At 42.9% G+C, this 26,805-nt stretch overlaps 1 protein-coding gene across 1 annotated transcript in view; it reads left to right on the top strand.

Annotated features, from left to right (window-relative positions):
- GPC6 (glypican 6) overlaps positions 1-24,028 on the top strand; it is a 1,065,422-nt gene extending 1,041,394 nt beyond the window's left edge. Inside the window, exons 7-9 of the mRNA XM_010845866.1 lie at positions 3,076-3,212; positions 17,148-17,323; positions 23,063-24,028. Coding sequence (XP_010844168.1) covers positions 3,076-3,212; positions 17,148-17,323; positions 23,063-23,265 — 516 coding nt within the window. The 3' untranslated portion in view covers positions 23,266-24,028. The remainder of the gene's footprint in view (positions 1-3,075; positions 3,213-17,147; positions 17,324-23,062) is intronic.
- The last annotated feature ends 2,777 nt before the right edge of the window (positions 24,029-26,805 follow it).

The following is a 26,805-nucleotide window of genomic DNA, read 5'->3' as shown; positions in this document are numbered from 1 at the left end:
GTCCTCTTGTAATAATAAGTAATCTGTGGGAAATGCTTTGCTGTTGTTCAGTCACTCAGTTGTGTCTGATTCTTTTGTGACCCTGCCATGAGCTGTAGCCTGCCAGGCTCCTCTGTCCCGGGATTTTCCCAGGCAAGAATACTGGAGTGGGTTGCCATTTCCTTCCCCAGGGAATCTTCCCAATCCATGGATTGAACCCATGTCTCCTGCATTGGCAGGCAGATTCTTTACCACTGAGCCATTAGGGAAGGTCCAGGGGATGCTCTGGGATTGTGTAAATATCCTGTTCCCCATCAAGCTTGTACCCAGTATTCTTTGCACTTGTGCTAGTTGGCTAGGACTGCATAATCACCAACTGGGTGGCTTACAATAAAAGAAACTTAATTTTTCACAGTCTGGAGGCTGGAAGTCTGAGACCCCAGTGTCAGCAGGGCTGTTCCTTTCCAAGAGGGAGAGTCTGTCCCAGGCCTGTCCCCCGTCTTCTGTGGCTCACTGGCCATCGCTGGTGTTCCTTGTCTTATAGAAGCATTATCCCAATCTCTGCCTTCCTCTCCACAGGGCTTCCTCCCTGTGGGTATCTCTGTATCTAAATCTCCCTTTTTGATAAGAACGAAGTCATTTTGGATTAGGGCCCACCCTAATTACCCCATTTTAACTTGATCATCTACAAAGATTTTATTTCCAAATAAGGTCAAGTTCACATTCACGGGCACTGGTGAGCAGAATCCATCTTTTAGGGTGGACACAATTCAACCCACAACAGAAGCTATTGATGATACTCACTGAGATCAGTTATTACTATGAGATGGCTGCAGAATGGTGACTTTTCTGTCATACTTTCAACATTTCTTAGTTGAGGTTTCAGGGATTTGAAGTTTTTTGAATAGTTGTTAAACACAGAGTGTCCATCCACCTATGGCTGGACGGAAATGGCTACACATATTTAAAACAAAAAAATTTTAAAAACCAGTGACAATATGCATACACATCTGTGCTAAGAATGGTGAGCAGAAAAGAACTAGCATCACTGCAGTCCCTTTAGCCAGTCAGAGGGGCTTCCCTGGTGGTTCAGACAGTAAAAAAAATCTGTCTGCAATTAGAAGACCCAGGTTTCATCCCTGGGTTTCGAAGATCTTCTGGAAGAGGGCATGGCTACCCACTCCAGTATTCTTGCCTGGAGAATTCCATGGACAGAGCAGCCTGGCGGGCTATAGTCCACGGGGTCTGTAGCAAAGAGTCAGACACAACTAAGTGGCTAATGCTTTTTAGGCAGTCAGACTGGCTGGAAGGAGGGCCAAGGGGGCAGTCTGTGGACCAAAGTCAGCACCAGTGGAGGAAATCAGAGAGTGTAGTTTTTAAGCTACCCTTAGATTTACTGAGTATAAGCCACTGTTTGGAATTTCATCACTTGCAGATTTTTTTTATGCTCTGAAACAAAAGTAACATCACACCATTCAAGGATATGTATCAAGGTCTTAGGTTCAACATTCTGGTCATCTTCAGTACCTGACTGGTGAACAGACATTTCCCAGGGCTGAAATCTCTGTCATCATCAGAATCACAAATAAGCAAGGACCAAAAACTGTACAGTTCTGGAACTACTGAGAAATATAACTCGGGACAACATGAAATGCTCTTTTATTTTTTTGTGTTTCCTCTTAAACCTGACAACGGATCGTTGAAGTGTTTTCTCAGATCTGTACTGCATCCACAGTAAACACAGAATACTTTGTTTCCGAAGGCCACTGATCACAAGTGTGAGTGGTCCTCCCTTCTAGGATGCTGTATAGGTCTGCCAGGCTATCACAATGAGGTGTGGGTGGCTTAAACCACAGAAATGTGTGGTCTCATAGTTCTGGAGGCTAGAAGTCGAAAATCGAAGTGTCAACAGGACTGGTTGCTTCTGAGGGCTGTGAGGAAAGGATTTTGTCCAGGTTTCTCTCCTTGGCCTGTAGATGAATGTTTTCTTCCTGCGTCTCTTCACACTGTCTTCCTTCTGTGCACACCCCTATGGTCAAAGCCCCGCTTTGTATAAGGACACAGGTGCTATTATATTAGTGCCAACTAATGACCTCATTTTAACTTTCCTTACCTCTGTAAAGATTCCAGATCCAAATAAGGTCATATTCTTGAGGTTCTGAGGGTTAGGACTTGAGCATATGAATATCACAGGACATAATTCGACCTATAACAGCGGCGTTTCCACCAACCATAGATTTTCCCCATGTTCTTATAGACAGAGTAGAACATCATGGTGTGACTGCATGAACCTTGATTCTTCCTGTGGAGCCAAAATGTTGCTGAATCCCTGTCCTATCCTTTCGGCAGATGAAAAGTCAGAGCTGAGCCTGAAAGCCCTAGAGTTGCTGGTACCAAGCTCCTCCCAGCCATCCAGCCACAGGACTGTGGATTTTATGCCTACTCGTATTTGGAATGACTCTTGTCTCTGCTGCTAGAGATTTTAAAGTGGGTTTAGGGTGCCCCTCATCGTCCAAGAGTGTACTCTGTGGGCCTGTCCACTGGTCAAGAGCAAGGGTCACCAGCAGCTGAATTAGTGACTATATTCATTTCTTGCAGAAACGAGTAGACCTTTGGGGAACACAATGTATCTCTTTTTTCATCCCTTAGGTATTTATCTGACCTCCAGGCAAATGAATCCTGAAGATCAGATTGAGGATGTTTGCAATAGGGAAATACCTATTTCTCCCAGCCGGAGTGGGACCCAAAGCCAGTTGAGATGCCTCATAAGTTTTTTTTTTTTTTTCTTATATATGGCAAAACCAATACAATAGCCTCATAAGTTTTTGATTCAAAGGATGGGAGGGCAGAAAAAAATGGAAAATCAAGAGTCAATTATCTGAGAACCCTCTGCCAGAAGCTAGAGGGAAGTGGAGGAAGGAGGAAGTGAGGCTTCCCTGGGCAATAAGTCCTACAGAATGGGTTCTCTCTTAAAGGTGATGGGGAATCTGTGCTCCTCCCATCATGGACTCTAACCTTCCCCTGCGCGTGTCCTGGTGTAGAAACGGAGGATGCCCGGCGAGAATGTTCACTCTCTTTCCTTGCTTTCTTGATCAGGTCACAGACATAAAAGAGAAACTGAAGCTCTCTAAAAAGGTCTGGTCGACATTGCCCTATACCATCTGCAAGGATGAGAGCGTGACTGCGGGCACGTCCAACGAAGAGGAATGTTGGAACGGACACAGCAAAGCCAGGTGAGGGTGGCTTGCTGTTCTTGTGGAAGGGATACTGCACATCCAGTCCTGGAAGGCTCTCCTGGCACAACGCTGCAGACCTGTTTATGAAAAAACCAGCGGAGGGTGGAGCGACAAGTCGTCACTTAGCGACAGCTGTTCAGAGTGACAGGTTTGATGGGCACCTGGGAGCGCTAACTCTCAAGGTGCCATTAAGCGTGGAATCCTTGTTCTGCACGCCGCCCCCGTGGACGAGGATGGAGGGATGGTGACAGATGCCAGGTTACGGATATCTTGAGATCACAAAGAGCTTTTTATGTTCTCTTAATGACTTTAAGGTAGCGGAGCTATTTTTACCCATAGTTAAATTTGCACAGCTTACTGGGGTTTTTTTCCATTACAAGTTAAACAGGAAGTGAACATTCAACTGTAATTTTTTTCACCCTGGGAGAAAAAGAAAATACTGAAGTCTGATTCGAAGGGTAAGGGAAAAAGAAAATAACAGACAACCAGGAAAGCATTCTCCTAAGTCTGGTGCCTTAGAAAGTCCCATTGGAATCTCCCGCTGAGAGATGGCTCTGTTTTCCTCCTCTGCTCTGCTGCCCAAGGCTACTGCCCCTTGGTATGGAATTTCTGACTTTCTTGATTCAGCCCAGAAATGGGGTTGGCCTGAGTTGTCATAGGGTGGAGAAGTTGGACGGGAGAACTGGCTGGGAGTTGGCAGGCAGGGCAGACACCGGGAGAGGAGTCCACCCAAAGCCTCCTCAGCAGGGGCGCAGGTGAGCAAAGCAGCTGGTAAATTGGATTCAAGGAATCTTTGGGGATCAACAGGCAGGTGGAAGAGCTAAAAGAAGGGGTCTGTTCTGGGGCCTTATTGGGCATTTTTGAGCATATGAAACAGCTGTGATGAAAACAGAACAAGAAGATTCATGGATATTAAGTTCAGACAGAGCTGCAGGAGGCACGGGTGCAAGTGAGGTGCTCACTGGGTATAATTTCTTACACTGCTGAGTTGCATTTTTAGCTTCTATTGGTAATGGCATTATTAGCCACCCTGGAGAGAGATTAGCAAGAGGAAAACAAGACAGCTGTTGAAAGAACTGCAGTCATTTCAAGTTACCCCCCAAATATCCATGTGACAGTCTTAAATTATGAGGGTACCAAAGGCTTTTCACAGTATCAACAGTGCTGCCCCTCAAAAATGCTTAGTAACTTAGCAGTTTCCGGTCTTCTGTGAAAGGGACCTTGGGCCAGCAAATTCGGCTGTGAATTAACAGCTTCTAATGTGTCTTTTCCTAATGACTGTACAGAAAGACACTGTAAAGGATGACCAGATGGTCTAATGAATAAAGTTGATTTTTCAAGCTGCTCCATTGCCCATCTGTGTTTACCTTTTAGCCTCGGCTAAAATGGCGGCTGTGTTTTGAACTGCATTCCCATGGAGAGTTACACAGGTTACTGTATATTAGCACATGTGCAAATTTTTTTATTATTATTATTTTTATTTTGGCTGCGCTGGGTCTTCATTGCAGTACGTGGGCTTTTCTAGTTGTGGCTCAGGGGCTCTAGGGCACGCAGGCTCAGTGGTCGCAGCAAGGGGGCTTAGCTGCCCCTCAGCATGTGGGATCTTAGTTTCCTGACTGGGGATCAAACCAGCATCCCCTGCATTGGAAAGTGAATTCTTAACCACTGGACCACCAGGGAAGTCCCTGTAAATTCTTACAGAAGAAGTATAGAGAAAGGTTTGCTGCAAGGACTGGGGAGGGGACTGCATTCCATCAAGAAAATGAATGGGGAAGATAAAGACCATGATGTCAGAGCGAGAAGAGCCTGGGATGGTTCAGCCAAGTTCCTCATTATGCAGTCAGGAATCTAGACAGGGTAAACCATTAGTCTAAGGGTAGCCGATGAACTAAGGTGAAAGCTGACATCTCCCAAACCCCAGAGAGTATTCTTTTCACTGCAGTTTGTTGTTGCTGTTTAGTCGCTAAGTCCTGTCCAACTCTTTGCAACCCCCTCGACCGTAGACTGCCAAGCTTCTCTGTCCATGGAATTTCCCAGGCAAGAATACTGGAGCAGGCTGCCATTTTCTTCTCCAGGGTATCTTCCCGACCTAGGGATCAAACTCACATTTAATCTCACAATTTGCATTGCAGGCAAATTCTTTACCACTGAGCCACCTGAGAAGCCATTTCATTTCAATACCCTGACTCTAAACAACTGACAGATATATACTGCCATCCCTGAACTAGGAGAACAAATGAAGTAGATTCTTTGCTCTTTCGTTCGTTCAGTCCATCAGCAATCTTGTTAAGCACACCCTCAGCCCAGGCGCTGTGCAAAGCTCTGTCAATTAAGTACTATGTGATGGCAGTGGGGTGTCACATGAAAAAGCAGAGCTACTGGAGGCAGGACAGTGGACTTTGGAACTTTAAGTACAGTCCCGTTGGCCTGTGGGTTGGAAAGGACCACATAGCCAGGAGACACACCTGCTCAGTACTCAGGGACCAGATTTGAATTTTATCCTGAGTCCATGAGAAGCCATTAGAGGATTTTATGCAGGTGAGGGAAATCATCAAATTTAATACAATAAAATCATTTGCAGGAATATTCCAGACTTCAACCCAATGTATTAATAAAAAGATAACACTGGCAAATATTTGTGACTCAAATTATACTTCCATTGAAAAGTTATAATTTCACAGGGTTTTCTTAGTTCTCTTCTTTTTACTTCTTCCATTATAATGAACTCTTAATATTATAACTTTATATTTAATAACCTTGTAAGTAGATAACCAATACAGACTTGTTGGGTTAAATTTAATTAAAGCTTTCTTCTCATCCAAATATTAATTGATCTAGGAACACAGGAGAGAAGTTGTCACTAAAAAAAAAATTCCACTGAACTATTTTGTAAGTTGAAAAATCTATTTGTAATGCAGACAAGGTATTTTTTCCCTATTTTTGAAGTATGGACTTTCAAATGAAAGGCCTTCTGAAATGTTTAGAAATGCTTGTAAAAAAAAAAAAGAAAGGTTATTCTTGTCACCCTGTGAAACAAAAGAAACAGAACTTTTATTTCAAAAAAAAATCTATCAAGTGTGGAACAGCAATGTTAACTAGCATTGATAGAAATTGTCTGGAGTTTTAAAACTCAGGCCTGTGAGATGAGGCTGCCAGTAACCTAGATATTTCTTCCTCTTGGTACAATATTTCATCCTTCCAATTCCTTTAACCACAGTCTCTGCAGCCCTTTTATCCTAAGTACTTGCTCAGACTTGTCTGTCATCACCCATTTTTCTCCTGATTGCTTTCTGAATGCTGCTCTAAGCTCTCTACTGTACTTCCTTGATTCAGAAGCATGTCTATTTCATATGTTAACATTTCCAAAATCAAAATGACTCCTACAATAGATATGTCACTCTGTGTCCCCAAGTATGCATTGTTTTCCCCCAGTATGTATTGTTTTATAATAGCTATTACAAAATGAATATCGCCTGTTGAAATTAGTGATGACTTTGACACAAAACAGGATACACACAGATGTGGCTGCTATGGCAACTGCAGGGTAAGAGCGGCTGCGTTGAGGTGATGGTCAAGGATGTATGAGCAGTGTCTCCCCTAGAACATGGGCCCATCTTCATTCCTGCTCTCACCTTCATCCATCTCTGGCAGATCTCAGTGTGCTTCAGTAGCCCAGCAGGTCTGGAAACAGAAGGTCAGGTAGCAGGAAGAGAGTGTGCCCTCTGATGGGAGGAAATTGTGGGCACGCCCGTGACCCTGTCAGCATGGAAACCTCCATTTTGACAACAGGACCAGGTGGTCAGGAAAGGTCCTCGTCTACTTCTCCTTCCCTTGCCACCCTGTTGGGACAATTCTAAAGACCAATGCAATAAAGTCTGTGAGAATAGCTGGTAACCTCTAAAGCAGCACCTCTCAAATGGACAGACTAAAATCTGGGGGGTTTTGTTAAAAAATGCAGATTCTGATTCAGTAAGTCTGCGATGGAACTGAATTCTACGTTTTTAATATGTTTCCCAGGGAAGCAAGGGTTTCTGGTCCAGGGATCGCATTTTTGAGTAGCAGGGCTCAAAGGCAGAGTTGCCAGCTTTGGCACCTAAGAAAAGCGGACACCAAGTGGAACACACTCACACTAAGGATTCGTTGTCGATCTGATATTCAGATTCACACAGTCCTGTGTTTCATCTCGGCAGGCCTCCTTTAAGTTTCTATTAATATGTAAGATATTCCCTTTTTTCAGTTCACGCACAAGCCTTGGGGAACATGTTACGATTTGCTGTTTTCTCTTCACCTTCAAGGATACCCTTGATGTTTCCTTTAATGGGCTTTTGCTTCTATTACAAATGGCAACAGCAACTAGATTAGGCAGGTCGTGTGGTTCATACGGAACATCACGCACTAAAGATAGCTGAGCCCGAGCCAGGTTAAAGTCATCTCGACAACAAATTGCTTAAGCTTCACAAGTGCATCAAGAGGGAATTTTGACTTGGAAATGCAGCACAGCTTTCTCAAGACAGGATACTGTCTCCACAAACCTCTGGTCTCTCATGAGATGCCCTTGGGGGCCAAGAATGGATGCTTTGAATCCCTGGATTCAATGGATGCTTTTGAAACCGCATTCAATTAGTGTCCTAGCTCATGCTGCTGTAACAATGCTGCCATAGACTGGAGACCTTAAGCAAAATTTTATTTTCTCATAGTCTGGAGGCTAGAAGTCAACAAGGCTGGGTTCTAATAAGAGCCCACTTCCAAGCAGTTGTTCTGAGCTGTGCCCTCAAGTGGCGGAGGGAGAGAGGGCTCTGGTCTCTTCCTCTTCTTGTAAGGGTGCTAATTCCATCATAGGGGCTTCACCTTCATGATCTAATTACCTCCCCATGACCCCACAATACCATCACACTGAGTTTTAGGGCTTCAATCTATAGATCTTAGCAGGACACAAACATTGTCTACAGGGCTTCCCAAGTGGTACTAGCAGTAAAGAACCCACCTGCCAATACAGCAGACATAAGAGATGCAGGTTCAATCCCTGGGTCGGGTAGGTCTCCTGGAGGACAGCATGGCAACCCACTCCAGTTTTCTTGCCTTGAGAATCCCATGGACAGGGGAACCTGGTAAGCTATAGTCCTCAGGGTCACAAAGAGTCAGACATGATTGAAGCAACTTGGCACACACGTGCATGTAGGTCAATCCCAGGTTTCCCAATTCATCCTACCCGTCCCCCCAACCTCCTCCCCACGTCCACACATCTCACTCTCTACATCTGTGTCTCCATTCCTGCCCTGGAAATAGTTTCATCTGTACCATTTTTTTTTCTAGATTCCCCACATATGCATTATTATACAATACTTGTTTTTCTCTTTCTGACTTAACTTCACTCTAGGCTCATTTATGTCTCTACAAATGACCCAACTGACATAACCATGTTGAATCACATCACCTGTGTCTTTCATGAGGACTTTGTTCTCTTCACAGGGATCCTTTTTCTAAGCTCACAGATGTTAAAAAGAAAAAGGGAATGTAGAAGATAATGGGATGGTGCAGGAGGAATGTGATGAAATCCAGTCTGAGGCAGGTCCCCAAAGCCTATGGATCCCAGGACAGAACATAGACAATCTCAGAGTCTTCAGGGTTTCTTGAGTTAGTTATAGCCATACTCTTTCTTTTCTCCCTTTAAAGTTGGCAAGACAGCTTCCTGGTTCCGTCCTTGTCAGCTAGTATTTAGCCAGAACTGTGTCTTTTCCGGAGAAGGCAATGGCACCCCACTCCAGTACTCTTGCCTGGAAAATCCCATGGATGGAGGAGCCTGGTAGGCTGCAGTCCATGGGGTCTCGAAGAGTCGGACATGACTGAGCGACTTCACTTTCACTTTTCACTTTCATGCATTGGAGAAGGAAATGGCAACCCACTCCAGTGTTCTTGCCTGGAGAATCCCAGGGATGGGGGAGCCTGGTGGCTGCCGTCTATGGGGTCGCACAGAGTCGGACACGAGGAGGCCATCAAGAGGCCGGCTGGGAGACAAGGATTAATTGGATCCGTTGGTAACGCAGCTTTTGCCAGGAGTCTTTGCTGTCTTTTAAGGCATCTGATCCTCACAGAAATAACTGTGTCCCCCAAGGAAATCCTCCCTGAGGCCAGGAGGTAAATACAGTAAATTGTAGGAAATAGGAAAAGTAGAAAAATCTAGAAAATAGGTCAGTCACTCTCAGCAGCCACCAAATGGATTGACTAAGCGAAAAAACTAGGAAGTCATGAGTGGGCACATGCGAGCAGCTGGCAGAGTGGTGAAATGGTGCGTAGTGATGAGAAATGTGTCAGAGACAGCAACTTGGCAGATCTGGAGTATTGTCTTAGTCTGATTGCAGGGTATGTCCAAAGCAGTCCAGCTGTGTTTGAAAGAACTGTAAAATATTTGATGTATACGCAGCCGGGCAAGCACCTGGGGAAAGTGGGAAGCCTGTCTGGGATGAGAACAGGCGACTCTCCAACCTGGCATAGCTAAAAGCCCGGTTCCCTTCTCTGGGATGTTCAGGAGGGAAGACCCCACGAAGGCTGACTGCCTTGGGGGGAGCGGGATACTGTGTGCCCCTCGTGGAAATGATAAGAAACATGGCTACAGACAGGAGGAAAGAAGCATGTTGTGTCGGCAGCTCGGAGCCCTGGGGCCTGGCTCGTGGGTCTTTCCTCCCTCCCACCCTGGAGTCTGCTGACTCCGGTTCTACCAAGAAAGGATGGTGTCGGCAGCTCCTGCCAATGAGTTGAGAAGCCAAGTCAAAGAGTTTAGCTTCTGTTCACTGGCACAACCAATGAGCGGTGTGTCCTCCAAGGGTTCCAGGCCATTTCATGCCCCACATCCTCCAGCTGGAGGAAAGCCACAGCAAATCACTATTCTGTCCATGAATCCAGGCTTTAAAGCTTGGAATTCTGCTGCTGTCAGCCCTCCTAAGAAACAGGTTCAGCATTTGAGGGAGCTATGTTAACAACTTAATTTTCATAAGGATGCATTGCAATTGTATAGTGTATTATATTTGTCAAGCAATTTCATATCACTTTACTTAATATGGCAGCTTATGAAACAAACAAGGTAAATATTATATATACAGATATATACATACAGTTATATCCCTTATATAATGGCTTTTATATTATATGGATAGTACTGTGTGTGTGTGTGTGTGTGTGTGTATACACTACTTACTATGTATATACATATATAGTGTGTATATATATATATATACGATATATGGGCTTCCCTGGTGATTCAGTAGGTAAAGAATCTGCCTGCAATGCAGGAGGCCCAGTTTCAATCCCTGGGTCAGAAAGACACCTTGGAGAAGGAAATGGCAACCCACTCCAGGATTCTTACCTAGAGAATTCCATGGACAGAGAAGCCTGGTGGGCTACAGTCCATGGAGTTGCAAAGAGTCGAACATGACTGAGCAACTAACACTTCTACTTTCACTTTTCACATTATATACATATACACATATAAATATAGTGCATATATATAGTAGCCAAGTTAGTTACCCATAATCACACAGCTGGATTCCAGAGAGATCTCAGGTGTCCTGGGTCAGCCTCTGTGCATTTGACCATGTCTCAGTGTCCCATCTCTTTGAAGTACCTAAGGCCACAGACAACTCCAGCTCAAAAGTCTTCAAGAATTTATAAGTCCACTTAAAACCTAAAGTCATAGTATGTTTTGAATAATACCACTTTGCAGCAGCCCAGAAAAATGGAGAAAGGAAAAATAGAAAAGTTCTCAAGAACTTTAGAAAAATGGTACTTAAAAGTTAGAAATTTTAAAACTGTGGTAAAACATATATAACTTGGATTTTAACATTTCTGCCATTTTTCAAGTGTCCAGTTCAGTGGCATTAAGTACATTCACAGGGTTGTGCACCCATCACTGCCATCCATCCACAAAAATCTTCACCTTCCTCAGCTAAAGCTCCACACTCAAACAATAATTCCCCACACTTCCCTTCCCCGCTGCCAGTCCCAGCCACCACCATTCTGCTTTATGTCTGCAAATGTGACTATTTCAGGTACCTTCCATAAGTGAAATTATACATTTGTGCCTCTGTGATCAGCTTATTTCACTTAGCATGATGTCTTTAAGATTCATCCATGTTGGCATGTTGTCGTTTTTGTTGTTGTTCAGTCGCTCAGTCATGTCCGACTCTTTGTGATGCCATGGGCTGCAGCACGCCAGGCTTCCCTGTCCTTCACCATCTCCCGGAGCTTGCTCAAACTCCTGTCCATTGAGCCAGTGATGCCATCCAACCATCTTATCCTCTGTCTTCCCCTGTTGGCACGTTAACATGTGTCAGAATTTTTTTATTTTTTTGGCTGTGCCATATGGTTTGCCAAACTTACCAGATCTTAGTTCCTGACCAGGGATTGAACCTGAGTCCTCGGTAGTGAAAGCATGGGGTCCTAACCACTGGACCACCAGGAATTCCTGTTCTTCCTTTGTAAGGCTGAATTATTTTATGTATAGACCACTTTTTGCTTATGCATTCATCTGTCAGTGGGCACCTGGTTAGCTTTCACTTCTGGCTGTTGTAAATAATGCTGCTGTCAACAGAGAAATATCTATTTGAGTCCTTGCTTTAAATTCTTTTGGATATATACCCAGAAGTGAAATTGCTGGATCAGATGGTAGCTCTATTTTTACTGTTTTGAAGAGCTGCCATACTGTTTTCCATAGTGCTGCGGCATTTTACGTTCCCTCTAGCTTGAGCAGGAGTTGATATTTCTCCATGCTCCATCCATCCCGAGCCCACTGACAGCAGCGTCCTGGGTCCGGCATGCCTGCTGTGCTGGCCAAGTCACTCATCACACAAGCTCCACAGTGATATCCTCCACCAGAACCCCTTCTGGGAAGACGTCTAGTCATATCCTCACCTGGCAGAGGGGCTGGGAAGCCCTGTGTGGCCCTCTTTGTAAAGGCTCTAGTCCCAATCACGAGCACAGAGCCTTCTTGATCAAATGCCTCTCCATCTAATCCTATCACTTTGGGCATCAGGTTTTCAACAGGTGGATCTGGGGAGAATGCAAGCAAGCCGACCATAGCAGATGAGAAGATATGTAATTCTGCCAAACTGCCAATGATTTAGCCCCTACATGTGGTCTTACAAAATTGAGGGTAACAAAATTGGGAAGCTATGCTTGACTCTTCCCGGATGCCACTTACTTTCCACACCATAGCACTAGGTAGTGGCAAATAGTGACACCTCTCCAGTTGGTCACTTCTGGGCTTTCCCTGCCCCAGTTAAATGTGGAGCCAGCCTCAGAACCTGGGCTCTCTGTAGCAACATTCTCCTCCCTTCCCATGTCTCCCAGAACCATGACGGTACAAAAATGCCCTCACATCAAAGAGCTGGTGCAAGATCTAATAAAGGGAAGAATATTATGGGCTCAAAGGTGCATCCATTCTTGCAGGATAGCTTCCCCAGGGGCTCAGATGGTCAAGAATCTGCTTGCAACACAGGAGACCTGGGTTCACAATCCCTGGGTTAGGAAGATCCCCTGGAGAAGGGCACGGCAACCCACTCCAGTATTCTTGCCTAGAGAATCCCCATGGACTGCAGCCTGTCAGGCTCCTCTGTCCATGGGGTCACAAAGAGTCGGACTTGACTGATCGACTAAGCACAGCACACAGCACAAAGAGATCAAACAAGAGAGGCAACAAATAACTGGGCTGGCGCTGAACTGGGCTTCCAGGTGTCCCCCAGGCTGCACTCTGGACATCCACAGATATGGCCTCTGGATATGCCCCTGGGGTGACAACGTGGCCATTTTCTTTTCCAACTGTGTTTTTCAGTGTAAGTTTCCATATAGTCTCTAAAGTTCCCCTTTGAATACACTGAAAGGAAGAAAGGTTCTTAAGGACATAGGTGCATTGTTACTTGTTTTTATTGTAAGTGGCTGAGCATCGGCAGATGCAGTTAGAGGCTGGGTTTCTTTGGCAGTCTTGTATTGTTCCTGTGTGCTCAAACTCCCAAGGGTAGCGTTCCCATGTAAGCTATCGCAGTCGGCTTCTGATAAATGAGTCTCAGCTAGCTGGGCCATGCACACAGCAGCTGAAAGAAACAAAGCCCTCCTCTGACTCAGCACAGGTACAGCCACAGGGATCACTGTTCAGAATGTTAAGGGACAACACCAGAACCCATGAGCACCTTTTAGCCCCTCCACTTCTGTGCCAGCAGAGGCTGGCCGACCCGTGGGTTGTGTATTTCAATGGGCTTTAGTGATTAGGTAGAACTCACCAAACCTGGCACATATAATTGAATGTCAGTAATAGTCAATCAACGTCATATTTCAGAATGTATATCAGGAAAACAATCTCAGAATCTAACAAAGTTTTATTGGTATACCAGATATATGAAAAGGCAGCATAGAAGTTACACTTTAAAAATAAATATAGCTCCCTGACTCTTCTTCATTTCAATTAGGACATTTTTTTAAGGCAGTAAATATGGTGAAGTTTTATGGACCAGAATTTGCAGTGCACTCTGTATGTTTTATTTTTCATTATACAATGAATATCATGAATGTTCATGATCATCTTGGTTGTTCAAGATATGGATAAAGACATGGAGCTTATTCAGAGACCTCTAATGTAAAATGGGGCTTCCCTGGTGGCTCAGATGGTAAACAATCTGCATGCAAGGCAGGAGACCCAGGTTCGGCCCCTGGGTGGGGATGGGTAAACCAGTTCGTGTACAAACACATCAGGCATAAGATTTCATTACCTGAAAAATGGCTTAAATATAAACGTTTCTTTGTGTGTTTTTATTTCTTCTTTTGGAGGCTGACAGACAGAGCCTTTGGTTTTGGAAACTTGCAAAATAACCTGCAGGAAGGGGAAGAATTTTAAGCACAAATATATTGTATGAGTACATGTACATAGGAAGGACAAAATAGAGGAAGGGAAAATTTTTTATTTTTAATATATTTATTTTAATTAGAGGATGATTAATTTACAATACTGTGATGGTTATTCCCATACAATCAACATGAATCAGCATTAGGAATACATATGCCCCCTCCCTCATGAACCTCCCTCCCACCTCTTTCCCCATCCCACTCATCTAGGTTGCCGCAGAGCTCTGACTTTGGGCTCCCTGCATTATACATCAGACTCCCTCTAGATATTCATTTACATAAGGTAGTGGGCTTCCCTTGTGGCTCAGTTGGTATAGAATCCACCTGCAATGCAGGAGACCTGGATTCAATCCCTGGGTTGGGAAGATCCCCTGAGGAAGGGAAAGGCTACCCACTCCAGTATTCTGGCCTGGAGAATTCCATGGACAGTCCATGGGGTCTCAAAGAGTCGGATACGACTGAGCAACTTTCACTTTCAGTGTATATGTTTCAATACTACTCTCTCATATCATCCCACCTTCTCTGAGGAAGGGAAGTTTTTTTCAGCTTTCAAGCCACATCAGGAGAGGCGGTTGAAGAATGCTAATGATAGCAACTAGGCAGGGCTGCCACCAGTCCATCAGATGCCTGGGCTGGATGTTCTGGCACCCCCCGCCCTCCTTGAAATCTACTCTTCGTCCTTCCAACCTTGGTCTGTGTCCTAAAGGAGAACATCTACATATCACATCAGCTGGATAACCCTTCCTTCTGGTTTCCAGTTGGTTTCAGCCAATGGGAGGCAGCAGCCAGAGGTCAGAAGGAGGAACTGGAGAGGTCAGAATATCATTCCCTCTGCTCCCTCCTTGAGGGACCTTGCTTTGGCAGCTGCAGCATCTTCCGGCCACATTCCGTGGCTTCAGAGCTGGTGCATTCTGGTAACAGCTCCATCCCTTCTGGCCGTTCTACTGTTGCCAGCCCCAGAGTTCTTCATCACATTGGCTTCCTTCAACCCCGTTCACACCTCTGTAAACTGTCTCTTCTTTAACTCTCTTTATTGCTCCTTTGAGTGTGCCATCTGTTTCTTGCCAGGACCCAGACAAATATAGTGCCTTTGTAGGAATTAGGGGGAAAAAAGCACCCAGATGGGTATGCAAGGGTTCATTACACTATTGTCTTTACTTTGGTGTATAGTGAAATTTTCTAAACTAAAAAGATTCCCACAGAAGAAAAGGAAAGGAAAGAAAAAGGCACCCCTTTTGGTGAATGGTGCCCTGCAGGTGCATTCAGGCTGGCCTTCAGCCCCATCTCCCTCTCTCAGCAGATGACTTGGTGCAGTGCCCAAAATACCCTGCCGAACTTGGAAGCCCTATGAAAGAATGGCGTGCATGCTAAGTCACTAAGTCCTGTCCGACTCTTTGGGACCCAGTGGACTGTAGCCCTCCAGACTCCTCCATCCATGAGATTTTCCAGACAAGAATCCTGGTGTAGGTTGCCATTTAGGAAATGGCATTTAGGAAGATCCCCCCGGATCTTCCCCACCCAAAGATCAAACTCAAATCTCCTGCATTGGCAGACAGATTCTTTACCACTGTGCCAACTGGGAAGCAGGAAAGAATGGGCAGGTCCCTAAAAGCTGGAAAACATCTTAAAGAGAAAGTGAGGATTGACCTGGGTCTTTAAAGATATTTGGAACTTAAATGGAAAAGTACATTGCCAGCAAAGATAAGATGAATCCCTGCGAAAGATTGCATAAGGCAAGGAGTGCCCCTTGAAAGGAGAATTGAAGCCTGAGAAAGTAGAGATGAGGTAGAAATGGGCTTGGAGTGCTGAGCCATAAAGTGTGAATTGGAGTTTGTGATCAAACAGGCAATATGATGCAGTGTTTGGACACATGGGCTCTGAAGTTAGATCCATTAGCTCTGTGACTTTGCACAGTAACTAAGCCTCCATTTTCTATTACACAAAATGGGGATAAAATAGTACCTACCTCCTAGATTTGCTGGGAAATCGCATTTTTGTAATGCAGGTAAAGTGCTTAGCACAATGACGGGCATTAAGTAAGCACCCCATGGAGATTAGATACAGAAGAGTGACGTGATGAAAGCAGTATTTTGTGAAGCTTAGCCAGACAGGTCATTTAGGATGCGCTAGAATGGAAAGACGGAGGTAAGGGGAGGCAAGGAATTCTGAAGCTGCTGTAGCCCTCTGAACTCCAACTCAGGACACAGGAAACAGGAAAGAAGCTGTATGTGTGAGAACCTTGTGAGAGGAGGAGAGGGCCTGAAAGCAGATGGGTCACAAGAGTAAGGAGTCTGGCGCTGCAAGCACTTTGCTAAGATCTTCAGTCTCTGCTGGTATAAACACACATGGGCAGCTTAAGCAGTTGACATTGGAAGGACTGACAATTTGACACGAGCACAAGTTTTAAAAAATGGTGATATAAATTTGACATTAGATTTTACTCTTCTACTCAGTGATGAGTTAGACCCAAGATTCTAGTACAAAATAAAAATCCTAATGGACATTTAAAATATTCCAATGATCACTGGTTGCTCCTCCAACTTTCCAAAGATGGTTTTTTGTATCCAGAAGTTTGTTCTGATTAAAACCTGGAATCAGACCTCCTCGATTGAGGAAGAGCACCCTCGTACAAGGAAACCCTCTAAGGTCACGTATAATTTACAAGCTCAGGTCCTACTAGCAAAATTCACAGGATCACTGAGTGAGCTGTCAAGTCCTTGACTTAACCATCTTAACGTTTGGGATGGAGGGAGACAGAGTAATTAATTTTAAGGAATAATTTCTGGAAGTCCTTAGATGAGCATTTATTTGTAGGCAAGCCTACATGAGAATTCAGTGCCATTTAGAGACAGCTCTGAAGCCATTTTAGCCATGTCTCTCTCTGGGAAAACGTATGCCTTGTATTCACTGTTTGGCGTTTTTTCCAGGAAACCAAGCCCAGGTTTTGCTGACGTTCGGGTTCACTGTTAGAAAGAGCGTGACAGAATCTGGTTTCAAGGTGCCTCCTGCCTCACCCCAACTGGTTTCTCTCTCTGTGCCCTGCAGGTACCTGCCTGAGATCATGAATGACGGGCTGACCAACCAGATCAACAACCCGGAGGTGGACGTGGACATCACGCGGCCTGACACGTTCATCAGGCAGCAGATCATGGCTCTCCGTGTGATGACCAACAAACTGAAGAACGCATACAATGGCAATGACGTCAACTTCCAGGACACGAGTAAGATAGCCTTTATCAGCACCCTCCAGAGTGAAAACCGCTATAGAAGATGATTCTGTCATTTGTTTTTTTTAAAGAAAGAATTTTATTTTTATTTTTTTTTTAATTTTTGTTTTGTATTGGAGACTTGTCATTTAGAGAGCTTCCCTGATTGCTCAGCAGTAAAGAGTCTGCCTGCCAATGCAGGACATGCAAGTGACTCGGGTTCGATCCTTTGGTCAGGAAGATTCCCCCGGAGGAGGAAATGGTAACCCACTCCAGTATTCTTCCCTGGGAAACCCCATGGACAGAAGAGCCCGGTGGGCTACAGTCCATGGGGTTGCAAAGAGTCAGACAAAATTTAGCGACTCAACATCAACAGAGATGTTTAACCACGTTGTTTTGGTTTCAGGTGTACAGCAAAGTGATTCAGTTATACATATACATGTGTCTATTATTTTGCAAAATCTTTTCCCATTTAGGTTATCACAGAATATTGAGCATCATTCCCTGTGCTATACAGTTAGTCCTTGCTGCTTATTCATTTTCAATATAGCAGTGTGTACCTAGTGATCCCAAACTCCCAAACAATCCTTCCCCACTTTCCTCCTGATTACCGTAAGTTCGTTCTCTGAGTCTGTAAGCCTGTCTTTGTTTTATGAATAAGTTTATCATAATTTTTCTTTAAGAGCAATGTGTGCCTTGGCTCTTTTGTGTCATTCTTACCTCATCTGCAAAGTTCTTTATAGGGCAGAGAGCCCTGATCTTTCTTTAGGATACGACTAAAATCATAGCTGCTCCTAAGGAGTAGTTTCAGTGGCTGACATTCAACTGTACCAAAACTAAAGTTCAGTTTTGTCTGCCAGTTAATCCTTTAACTACAAGACAGCAAAGTAATGTTTTCCCCTCCCCCTTCCCCATCAGCATTTATGTGTCTGCCTCAAACTTCCATCCTTCCTCCCAACCACCAAGAGAATGTCCTCACGATCACTCAAGATCACTTCAGGGAAGCATACCTGAGTTAGGATTGTTGGGAGGTTCGTCTGAGGCCATGTGTAAAGGAGCTAAGATGAATATCTCATGTGCCATGAAGTCAGTTGCATTGTTCTCTCTCTAATTGTGCACATACAAGACCCACTGACTTGTATCTGAAATCCTGAGTGAAATACCAAAATGCTGACTATTTTATTAAGATTACAAAATACCAAAAGTGATTTTGAAAGACTATTAAGTACATGTTGAATGAAAGTAACCATATTTGGGTTTTGTCTAAGTGGCTTCTAGATGTGTAACTATAAAAGCAAGGGTGTTTTTTTTTAGTTTGTTTGTTTGTTTTCTGTTTTTTTTTTTTTTAATATATATTCTTATAGAGAGAGTTCTTGGGAGAAGATTCCTTGAACATAAGATGTGGAGTTGCCAGTGATTCTATAATTTGGTCACTGAAGCAAAAGATGATGCTATGTGCTTGAATTAATGAGATAGAAAGAAACAAGTTACAGATGGGAGACATGAAGTCATCTGAGTCTTAACCATCATTCTACTGAGTTTTCCCCTGAAGAAAATTTTTGGAGCTTAATTCCACTTAAAATAACTCAAAAATTAACTTTCTAAGTGCAGGATCATTGCCAACCTGATAAACTTGCTGTAAACTTTCTCAGTCCTCCCAGTATTTCTCTGCTCTTTGCTAAATGTCTCCTTCCCTCTTCAGAAGAGAAAATTACACTAGGTTTCAGCCTTTGCTGCTTCTCCCCTGTTCATTTCTTAGCTTCACTCCTTTCAATTTATCTTTTCTATCTTCTCTGTCTAATAAAGCACTTTGTCATCAGAGAATGACTATTGGATTAAATAATTCAAGGCACATGAGAATTAGTTGATGTTGGCCTTGGTTCTCTCTCCTCTCTGACCTAAAGAGGTTGTATACATATCAATCGGCAAAACTTAAGATATGTCCTGGAGAAGACATCCTGCTCCATTTCCCCCAAAAAGAAAATTAAAATCAGCAACACTCAGTATCACTTTGCTGTAACCTCAGCACCAAACTTAACCTCCTGTTTTAGGATGAAAGTGAAAGTGTTAGTCGTTCAGTCATGCCCGACTCTTTTTGACCCATGGACTATCACCCACCAGGCTCCTCTGTCCATGGGATTTCCCAGACAAGAATACTGGAATAGATTGCCGTTTCCTTCTCCAGGGAATCTTCCTGATCCAGGGATCGAAGCCAGGTCTCCTGCATTGCTGGCAAATTCTTTACCATCTGAGCCACCACGGAAGCTTATTTTAGGATACTGTCTGTCTTATAAACCACTATCATATCTTATAGTCATCATCACCATTATTGCTTCTGACATTTTTAAAACTCACCCCTTAAATACCTGCATTTGTGATTCCTTTTCAGAAAGAGATGGAGCCATTATTTTTCTCAGCTAGAATTTCCTGTCATTATTTGCTTACCACATTTTTAATATTCTAAATCACCTCAATAATATCTCTGTAAAGGTTATGTAACTTCTTGTTCATAATGCCAGTGTGTAAAACAATTCCCTTAGCAATTGTGATATCTCTGAATTTAATTAATGGGCATTTTCCCCCTTGTGAAAACGACTAAAGATAAACTAGAGAAAATGTTAAGAAGCCAGTATAGTATATTCAAGTGTTCTTATGTGGTATTTTAGATGTCTCATTAAGAAAACAAAAATTACACTGGGACTTCCCTGCTGATCCAGTGGTTAAGACATCGAACTTCTACTATAGGGGATATGGTTCAATTCCTGGTCCGGGCACTAAGATTCTGCATGTCATGTGACATAGCCAAAAAAAGTTCAAAAAAAATTTTAATAAATAAAGTTGTGCTGAGTTGAGCCTTGCTTAGTGGGAGGTATTGGAAGAGTCCTGACATCACCTTGGCTTTTCTTAAGTACCACTGTCTAGCAGCCAAGATGGCACTGGTCTTCTTGGAGCAGCTCAATATATACATCACCATTTCAGACCAGCAGGGAGACATTTAGGGCTGTTGAATGGACTCCATGGAGTACACGGGGGAAATAGTAAATGTCATTACTGTGTTTACCACTACTACGTTTCCTAAGCACTCCCAGGAACATTATCTCACTTATAACACTTATCTCACCCTGTAACCATTCTATGAAGTAGGTAGGATTATTCTCATTTTCACAGGTGAACAAGCAGAGCCTAGCAAGGCTAACTGACTTAAATAAAAGACAGCAGGTTAAAATCTAAGTCGTCTTTGCTGGAGGAACAGTATATTTCCTATCAAGCATCATTGCACACATTGGGTTTGGCGCTCTCACATTTTATCAGGGGGTCTTCACCATCCTCAACAAGGTAAATGTTATTGTCAGTAGGTATTGAGTTGAGGAAACAAAGAAGTTGAAAAAAGTGTCCAAGGCATATTTAATTATTCAGTAAGTAATTATTATTGTTCACCTACTGTATGCCAGGGATCATTAAAGCCAATGCAGATACAGAAATGAACAGTATATACAAAGTGTCTGCCCTTCCTCAACAAGTGTACATTCTCAGGGAGGGAATAAGAAAGCAAAGAGTTAAATAATAGAGTTGCAAATGGGGATAAGTACTTTCACATAGTTAGTAATGGATGCTCAGTTGGTAAAAGAATCTTCATGTCAATGCTGGAGACCCAGGTTCAATCCCTAGGTTTGGGAAGACTCCCTGGAGAAGGAAATGGCAACCCACTCCAGTATTCTTGCCTGGGAAATTCCATGGGCAGTGGAGCCTGGTGGGCTATAGTCCATACAGTCGCAAAAAGTCAGACACAACTTAGGAACTAAACCACCACAACCAGTAATGAATGGATGGAGACTTACCTGAGACCCACGTCTGAGATACAGGGTGTAAGAATCATGAAACAAGTGGTCAGAAGTGGGAATAGAGCAGTCTCAGAAGGCATTTTGGGCAGGCAGGGAAGATGCCAGGCTGAGAAAACACTAGGTGGATACCTGGGCATTGACTTTAAGCAGAGAATGGCAAAATTTTCTGTAAATAGCCAAATATTAAATATGTTCAGCTTGGAGGGCCATAAATGAATGCCGAATTAAACAATCCATAAGTGAGTGACCATGGCTGTGTTCCAGTATAACTTTACATACGGACACTGAGGTTTAGATTTCAGATATACACTATTTACATATCACAAAATAGTATTCCTCATTTGTGTTTTTTCAAACACTTGAATACATAAAAATGATTCTTGGGATTATACAAAGTCATTCTTGAGTGTGTGCATGCTAAATGTTTTCACTCATGTCCAACTCTTTGTAAACCTATGGACTGTAACCTGCCACGCTCCACTGTCCATGGGATTCTCCAGCCAAGAATACTAGAGAGGGTTGCCAAGCTGTCTTCCAAGGGATCGTCCCAATCCAGGGATCGAAACTTTATTTCCTGCGTCTCCTGCTTTGGCAGGCGGGGTCACTACCACTAGTGCCACTTGGGAAGCCCAGGCTTGAGAGCCATACAAAAACAAGTAGCAGGGCTGCAGGCCATGGTTTGTCAACCAATGGTCAAGTCAGAGTCCATCCTTGCACTTAGGAGGAGAACAGCAGTGGAAAAAGTGCCCAAATGGTAATAACCAGCTGTGCCTTCCACAATTACTTGCTGCCATTCTCTGATTTCTTACTTCCATTGTTGGTTTTCCTCTTCACTGGTTTCCTTTAAAATATCCTTTCAAAATCCTTTCTAAAAGCATGATATCTCCTGAGAACAATGGCTCTGAGTTTTGAAAATGAGCAAAGAATGAAAGTTGTTAAAGTAATTGAAATATTGGCCAGAATATGAAATTCATTTCAGATTCCAACATGGTGGGTATGGCCTCTCACTGGATCTGAGATTCCCATGTTTTTTTAGTTGGATAATTTCAGGTATCTTTTCAAACAAGTCGACTCTTTGCATCAGGTGGCCAAAGGATTGGAGCTTCAGCATCAGTGCTTCCAATGAATATTCAGGGTTCATTTCCTTTAGGATGGACTGGTTTGATCTCTCTACTGTCCAAGGGACTCTCAAGAGTCTTCTCCGGCACCACAGTTTGAAAGCATCAGTTCTTTGTCGCTCAACCTTGTCCAGCTCTCACATCCATACATGACTACTGGAAAACCCATAGCTTTGACTATAAAATGGACTTTTGTCAGCATAGTGATGTCTCTGCTTTTTATTTAGATACAGTCCACCCATCCATCACAAACCTGTCCATTAAAGAAAAACACCAATAAAGTATATTAATGCATATGTATGGAATTTAGAAAGATGGTAACAATGACCCTGTATGCGAGACAGCAAAAGAGACACAGATGTAAAGAACAGACTTTTGGACTCTGTGGGAGAAGGCAAGGGTGGGATGATTTGAGAGAATAACATTGAAACATGTATATTACCATAAGTGAAATAGATCACCAGTCCAGGTTCGATGCATGAGACAGGGTGCTCAGGGCTGGCGCACTGGGATGACTCTGAGGGATGGGATGGGGAGGGAGGTGGGAGAGGGTTTCAGGATGGGGAACACATGTACACCCATGGCTGATTCATGTCAATTTATGGCAAAAACCACTACAATCTTGTGAAGTAATTAGCCTCCAATTAAAATAAACATATAAATTTTAAAAATAAATAAATAAAATAAACCTAGTGGGGTGGGGTGAGGGGGTCTTCTACCAACATGCCCAAATTCTTTTGTGCCCCACTCTTTGCTGGCCTGGCTCTAACTCTTTTTCCATCTGTCCACATCAGGCGACGAATCCAGTGGCTCGGGGAGTGGCAGTGGGTGCATGGATGACGTGTGTCCGACAGAGTTTGAGTTTGTCACCACAGAGGCCCCCGCGGTGGATCCCGACCGGAGAGAAGTAGACTCTTCTGCCGCCCAGCGGGGCCCCTCCCTGCTCTCAGGATCTCTCGTCTGCGTCGCCCTGGCACTGCAGAGACTGTGCAGATAATCCTGGGTTTTCGGTCAGATGAAACTGCATTTTAGCTATTGGAACGGCCAACTCACTTCTTTTCTTACACCCCTGGACAGTGGACCATGCCACAAAAACTTACCGGTTTCCGAGAAGAGGGCAGTACTGTACTCTGCCTCCCTTTTTGTTTTCCCAAAGAGTACTGGGCACCAGACTGGACTGCTTCCTCTTTCCTTCAGCTATCTGTGGGGACCTTGTTTATTCTAGAGAATTCTTACTCAAATCTTTCGTACCAGGAGATTTTCTTACCTTCATTTGCTTTTATGCTGCAGAAGTAAAGGAATCTCATGTTGTGAGTTTTTTTTTCCCCCATTAAAAAAAAAAATAGGAAGAAAAGATCATTTTCCTTACAAAATCAGGCCAAACCCCAAGACAACTACAATTGAAACAAAGAAGCAAACAAGAGAGAAAAATAAAAGAGCTTTAATGCCGTAAGTTTGGCATTGCTAGCCAGCTCCCAGTGTAAGCTTTTCAGTAACAAATCAGGGTTACAAAATGCTTATGGGGAGAAAGTTTGACATTTTTTTCATGTAGTGGAAACACTGTTGTCTTGGAGGTCTTGCAGGCTAACCACACAATGCCCCAGCTGATTTGGAGGTACTGAGGGTAAATTTAGAATTCCATCTTTACTATGAGAGCAAAATTTGCTACAGCTCAGCATCTCTCTCTTACCTTGCCCGACTTCAATTTCAGTAATGGCATCATTTTTCTTAATTCTTTTAATTATACACTTTATAATACAGTGTCTGTCCACTGTATCCAATTGGCACAGACTTTTTGCTTCATTTTCAGTTACTAGTGGACACCTGCATGAACTCATCCCCCTCAAGGGTCTGAAATGAAAACAATCATCAACAATACAATCACTTTGCTTTAGCCACAGGCTTGACACGAATCAAATGTTTCTGCCCTGTGCTCATACCCTCCCCAAAGAAGAGTTCTTTTAATGAACCGCTGAACAATTCGATCCATAAGTGAGTTTTCATTTTTAACTATTTACTTTGTGTCAATTGGTTTCTGCATCACAAGGGCATTCTCTTACAAAATAACTCACAACAACAAAAAACGTCAAGACAAAAAATATATATATATAGTATTGACATGGAGATTTCTTTCACTTTTTTAGTCTTAGTATGATCATCTATTTTTATATCTATATATATATAAATCACAGATTTTAACTTCTTAATTCCAAGCTCAGGGTTGACACACCTTTGTAACGAAAATGTTTTGTCAACCAGCTCTTCTTGTTTTGTGCTGCTCAGAGAAGGGATTCCTCAATTATCTGTGAGCACCAAGAATCAAGAAAGAGAACTTTTTACGTATCTAACTGTCCATTTATTAAAAGTTTGCCAGGGCACACCTTTCTCGCATGAGTGTGCTTTGCCCTGGATGCTCCACACTGTACCTAACTCATGGGCAGAGCCATGGGTGTGCAGAACTGTACCGGTCATGGAAACTGTATGTGCAAGGAATGTGTTATTCATGCAAAACCATTGCTTTCAGGACAACGCCTTCAGCCTAGGATTCCTGCTTGGCACTTGGAGAGATGTCCTAATTGAACAGGCTGATTTATAGCCGAACTCTTCCACCAGGTGTGCCAAAGCCAGGCATGATGCTCCCCTTGACAGAGAGAAGCAAAATAAACCAAACTGGGGCTTTATGAATACAGTTGGCTATCCATGTTTTTTATTTTTTTGGTTTCTATGATGCTTCTGGGGTTGGGAAAAAGTAATATTTCAAGACACCATAGTATGCCAGTCACATGTTAACTAACCCATTGGCAGTCATGACACATAAGTGATATTTTTTATCTCCATACTCATCAAAATTATAATTAGTTATCGATTTAGTCATCACACTTAAGTAGAACACATGCAGCACAATAGTATTAAGTATATTTGAGCACTTTTGCAAAACTGAAAGTATTTAGAAGCATCTCTTGCTATTGTATGCCTAACAAAATATGGAACGTAGGATTCTGAGAGACTTTGTGGCATCTTTTCATTTAAATCTTTAAGAAATTAACACTTAATCTAATTCGGCATTCCATACTTCTAGAAAACCATTCATTTCACTGCCAAACTTCAGCTTCCCAGCACCAATTACACATAAAGCATCTCTACGAAGGACCAATTATTTATGTTGCTCATTGCATTTTATGTTCGGAAATCAGTATTGTCTTTCTCCAGTAATTAAGGTGCAATACAAATTAAATCAATCTTGATTTTCCAGAATATTTGAGTCATCACTTGTTTTCATAGCTTTAAGCTCCAAGTCTTTCCTTTTGAAAAAATATTTCTGCATTGCTTTCTGTGAAATAGATCAGAATGCCTTGTTTTCCCTGAGCTTTCTCCCCCCAGAGGGTTTTGTGCATGTATGTGAATACACCTTATATTAATGAATGTGAACCCATGTTCTGTACACACTAAACACACCAATAATATATAAATGCCTGCTTCATTTGTTTCCATACCTTTGTTATCAATATTATTCATATTGGTGAGCTATAGTGAACTATATGAGCCAGGCAGAAAGCTGACATCACTATCAGTTAATGATGCCACAGCAGTCATCACCCACATGGATGTGGTCAAAATATTATTCAAATTGTACTTCCTGCTTTTTATCATCATCCCACCCCATCATATGATTTTTTAGACTAATTTGACATGAGAATTTTTTTGTATCCTAAGGGAATTAGTTTACTCTAGTTAACCCATTCCAGTAAGTATTTTGGAATTTCCCCTTTCCTGCACCACCAAATTAATTTCTCTCATTTTAGCATAGTGATAGGGGATGCGATGATACTCCATTGTTTTTCCTGACCTGCCCTCTTTTGCTTTGAAGTCCCCCAAATTCTGTAATCACATCATAATCTCTGTTATGAGTAGAGAAGAACAGACTCACTGAAATCGGACGCTAGAAACAGTTGGGTGATGCTCATAACTGCAAACACTTAGCTTATTGAAGTGCCTCTATTTACATGTTCTTTAGTTATAATATGTATTTTTCTAACAGAAATACACGTCTGTAATTGGTGTATATTATACTTTGTATATGTTATAACAAAAGCTAAACAGAGGCTAAAGTCTTAAGCAGAGAAGAACGGATTGCAAATTCATGAGTTCGAGCTCCGCTTATGGTTCTGTATTAAAGGACAGACATGATGACCTTCTCTCATTTGAATGAAGGTCAAGTCAGGACTTTGATTAGAGCCATTATAGAACAGCATTAGTGCTAGCAATCTGACTCCCTTACAGTGTCTTAACCAGATCAATATCTTGCATTACTTGCTTTAATTGTAAGGGATAGAAAATACTACTTTGCCTACACTGAAAAACATGATTATTCATTGACAAGCAGTAATCATTACAAAAGTAGCATTCTGTAAATCAAACACTCTGAAAATATTATCGGACGCAGAACCCTGATATTTAATTTATATTCCCTGCTGCAGACATTAGCCTACTTTAATTCTTTAGCCATTACATACATGTTTTGGCTACACACTGAACA

The sequence above is a fragment of the Bison bison genome, unplaced genomic scaffold (genome assembly GCF_000754665.1).
Source record: "Bison bison bison isolate TAMUID 2011002044 unplaced genomic scaffold, Bison_UMD1.0 scf7180017864225, whole genome shotgun sequence".
Classification (NCBI taxonomy): domain Eukaryota; kingdom Metazoa; phylum Chordata; class Mammalia; order Artiodactyla; family Bovidae; genus Bison; species Bison bison.
This window is presented reverse-complemented; position numbering and strand designations above follow the sequence as displayed.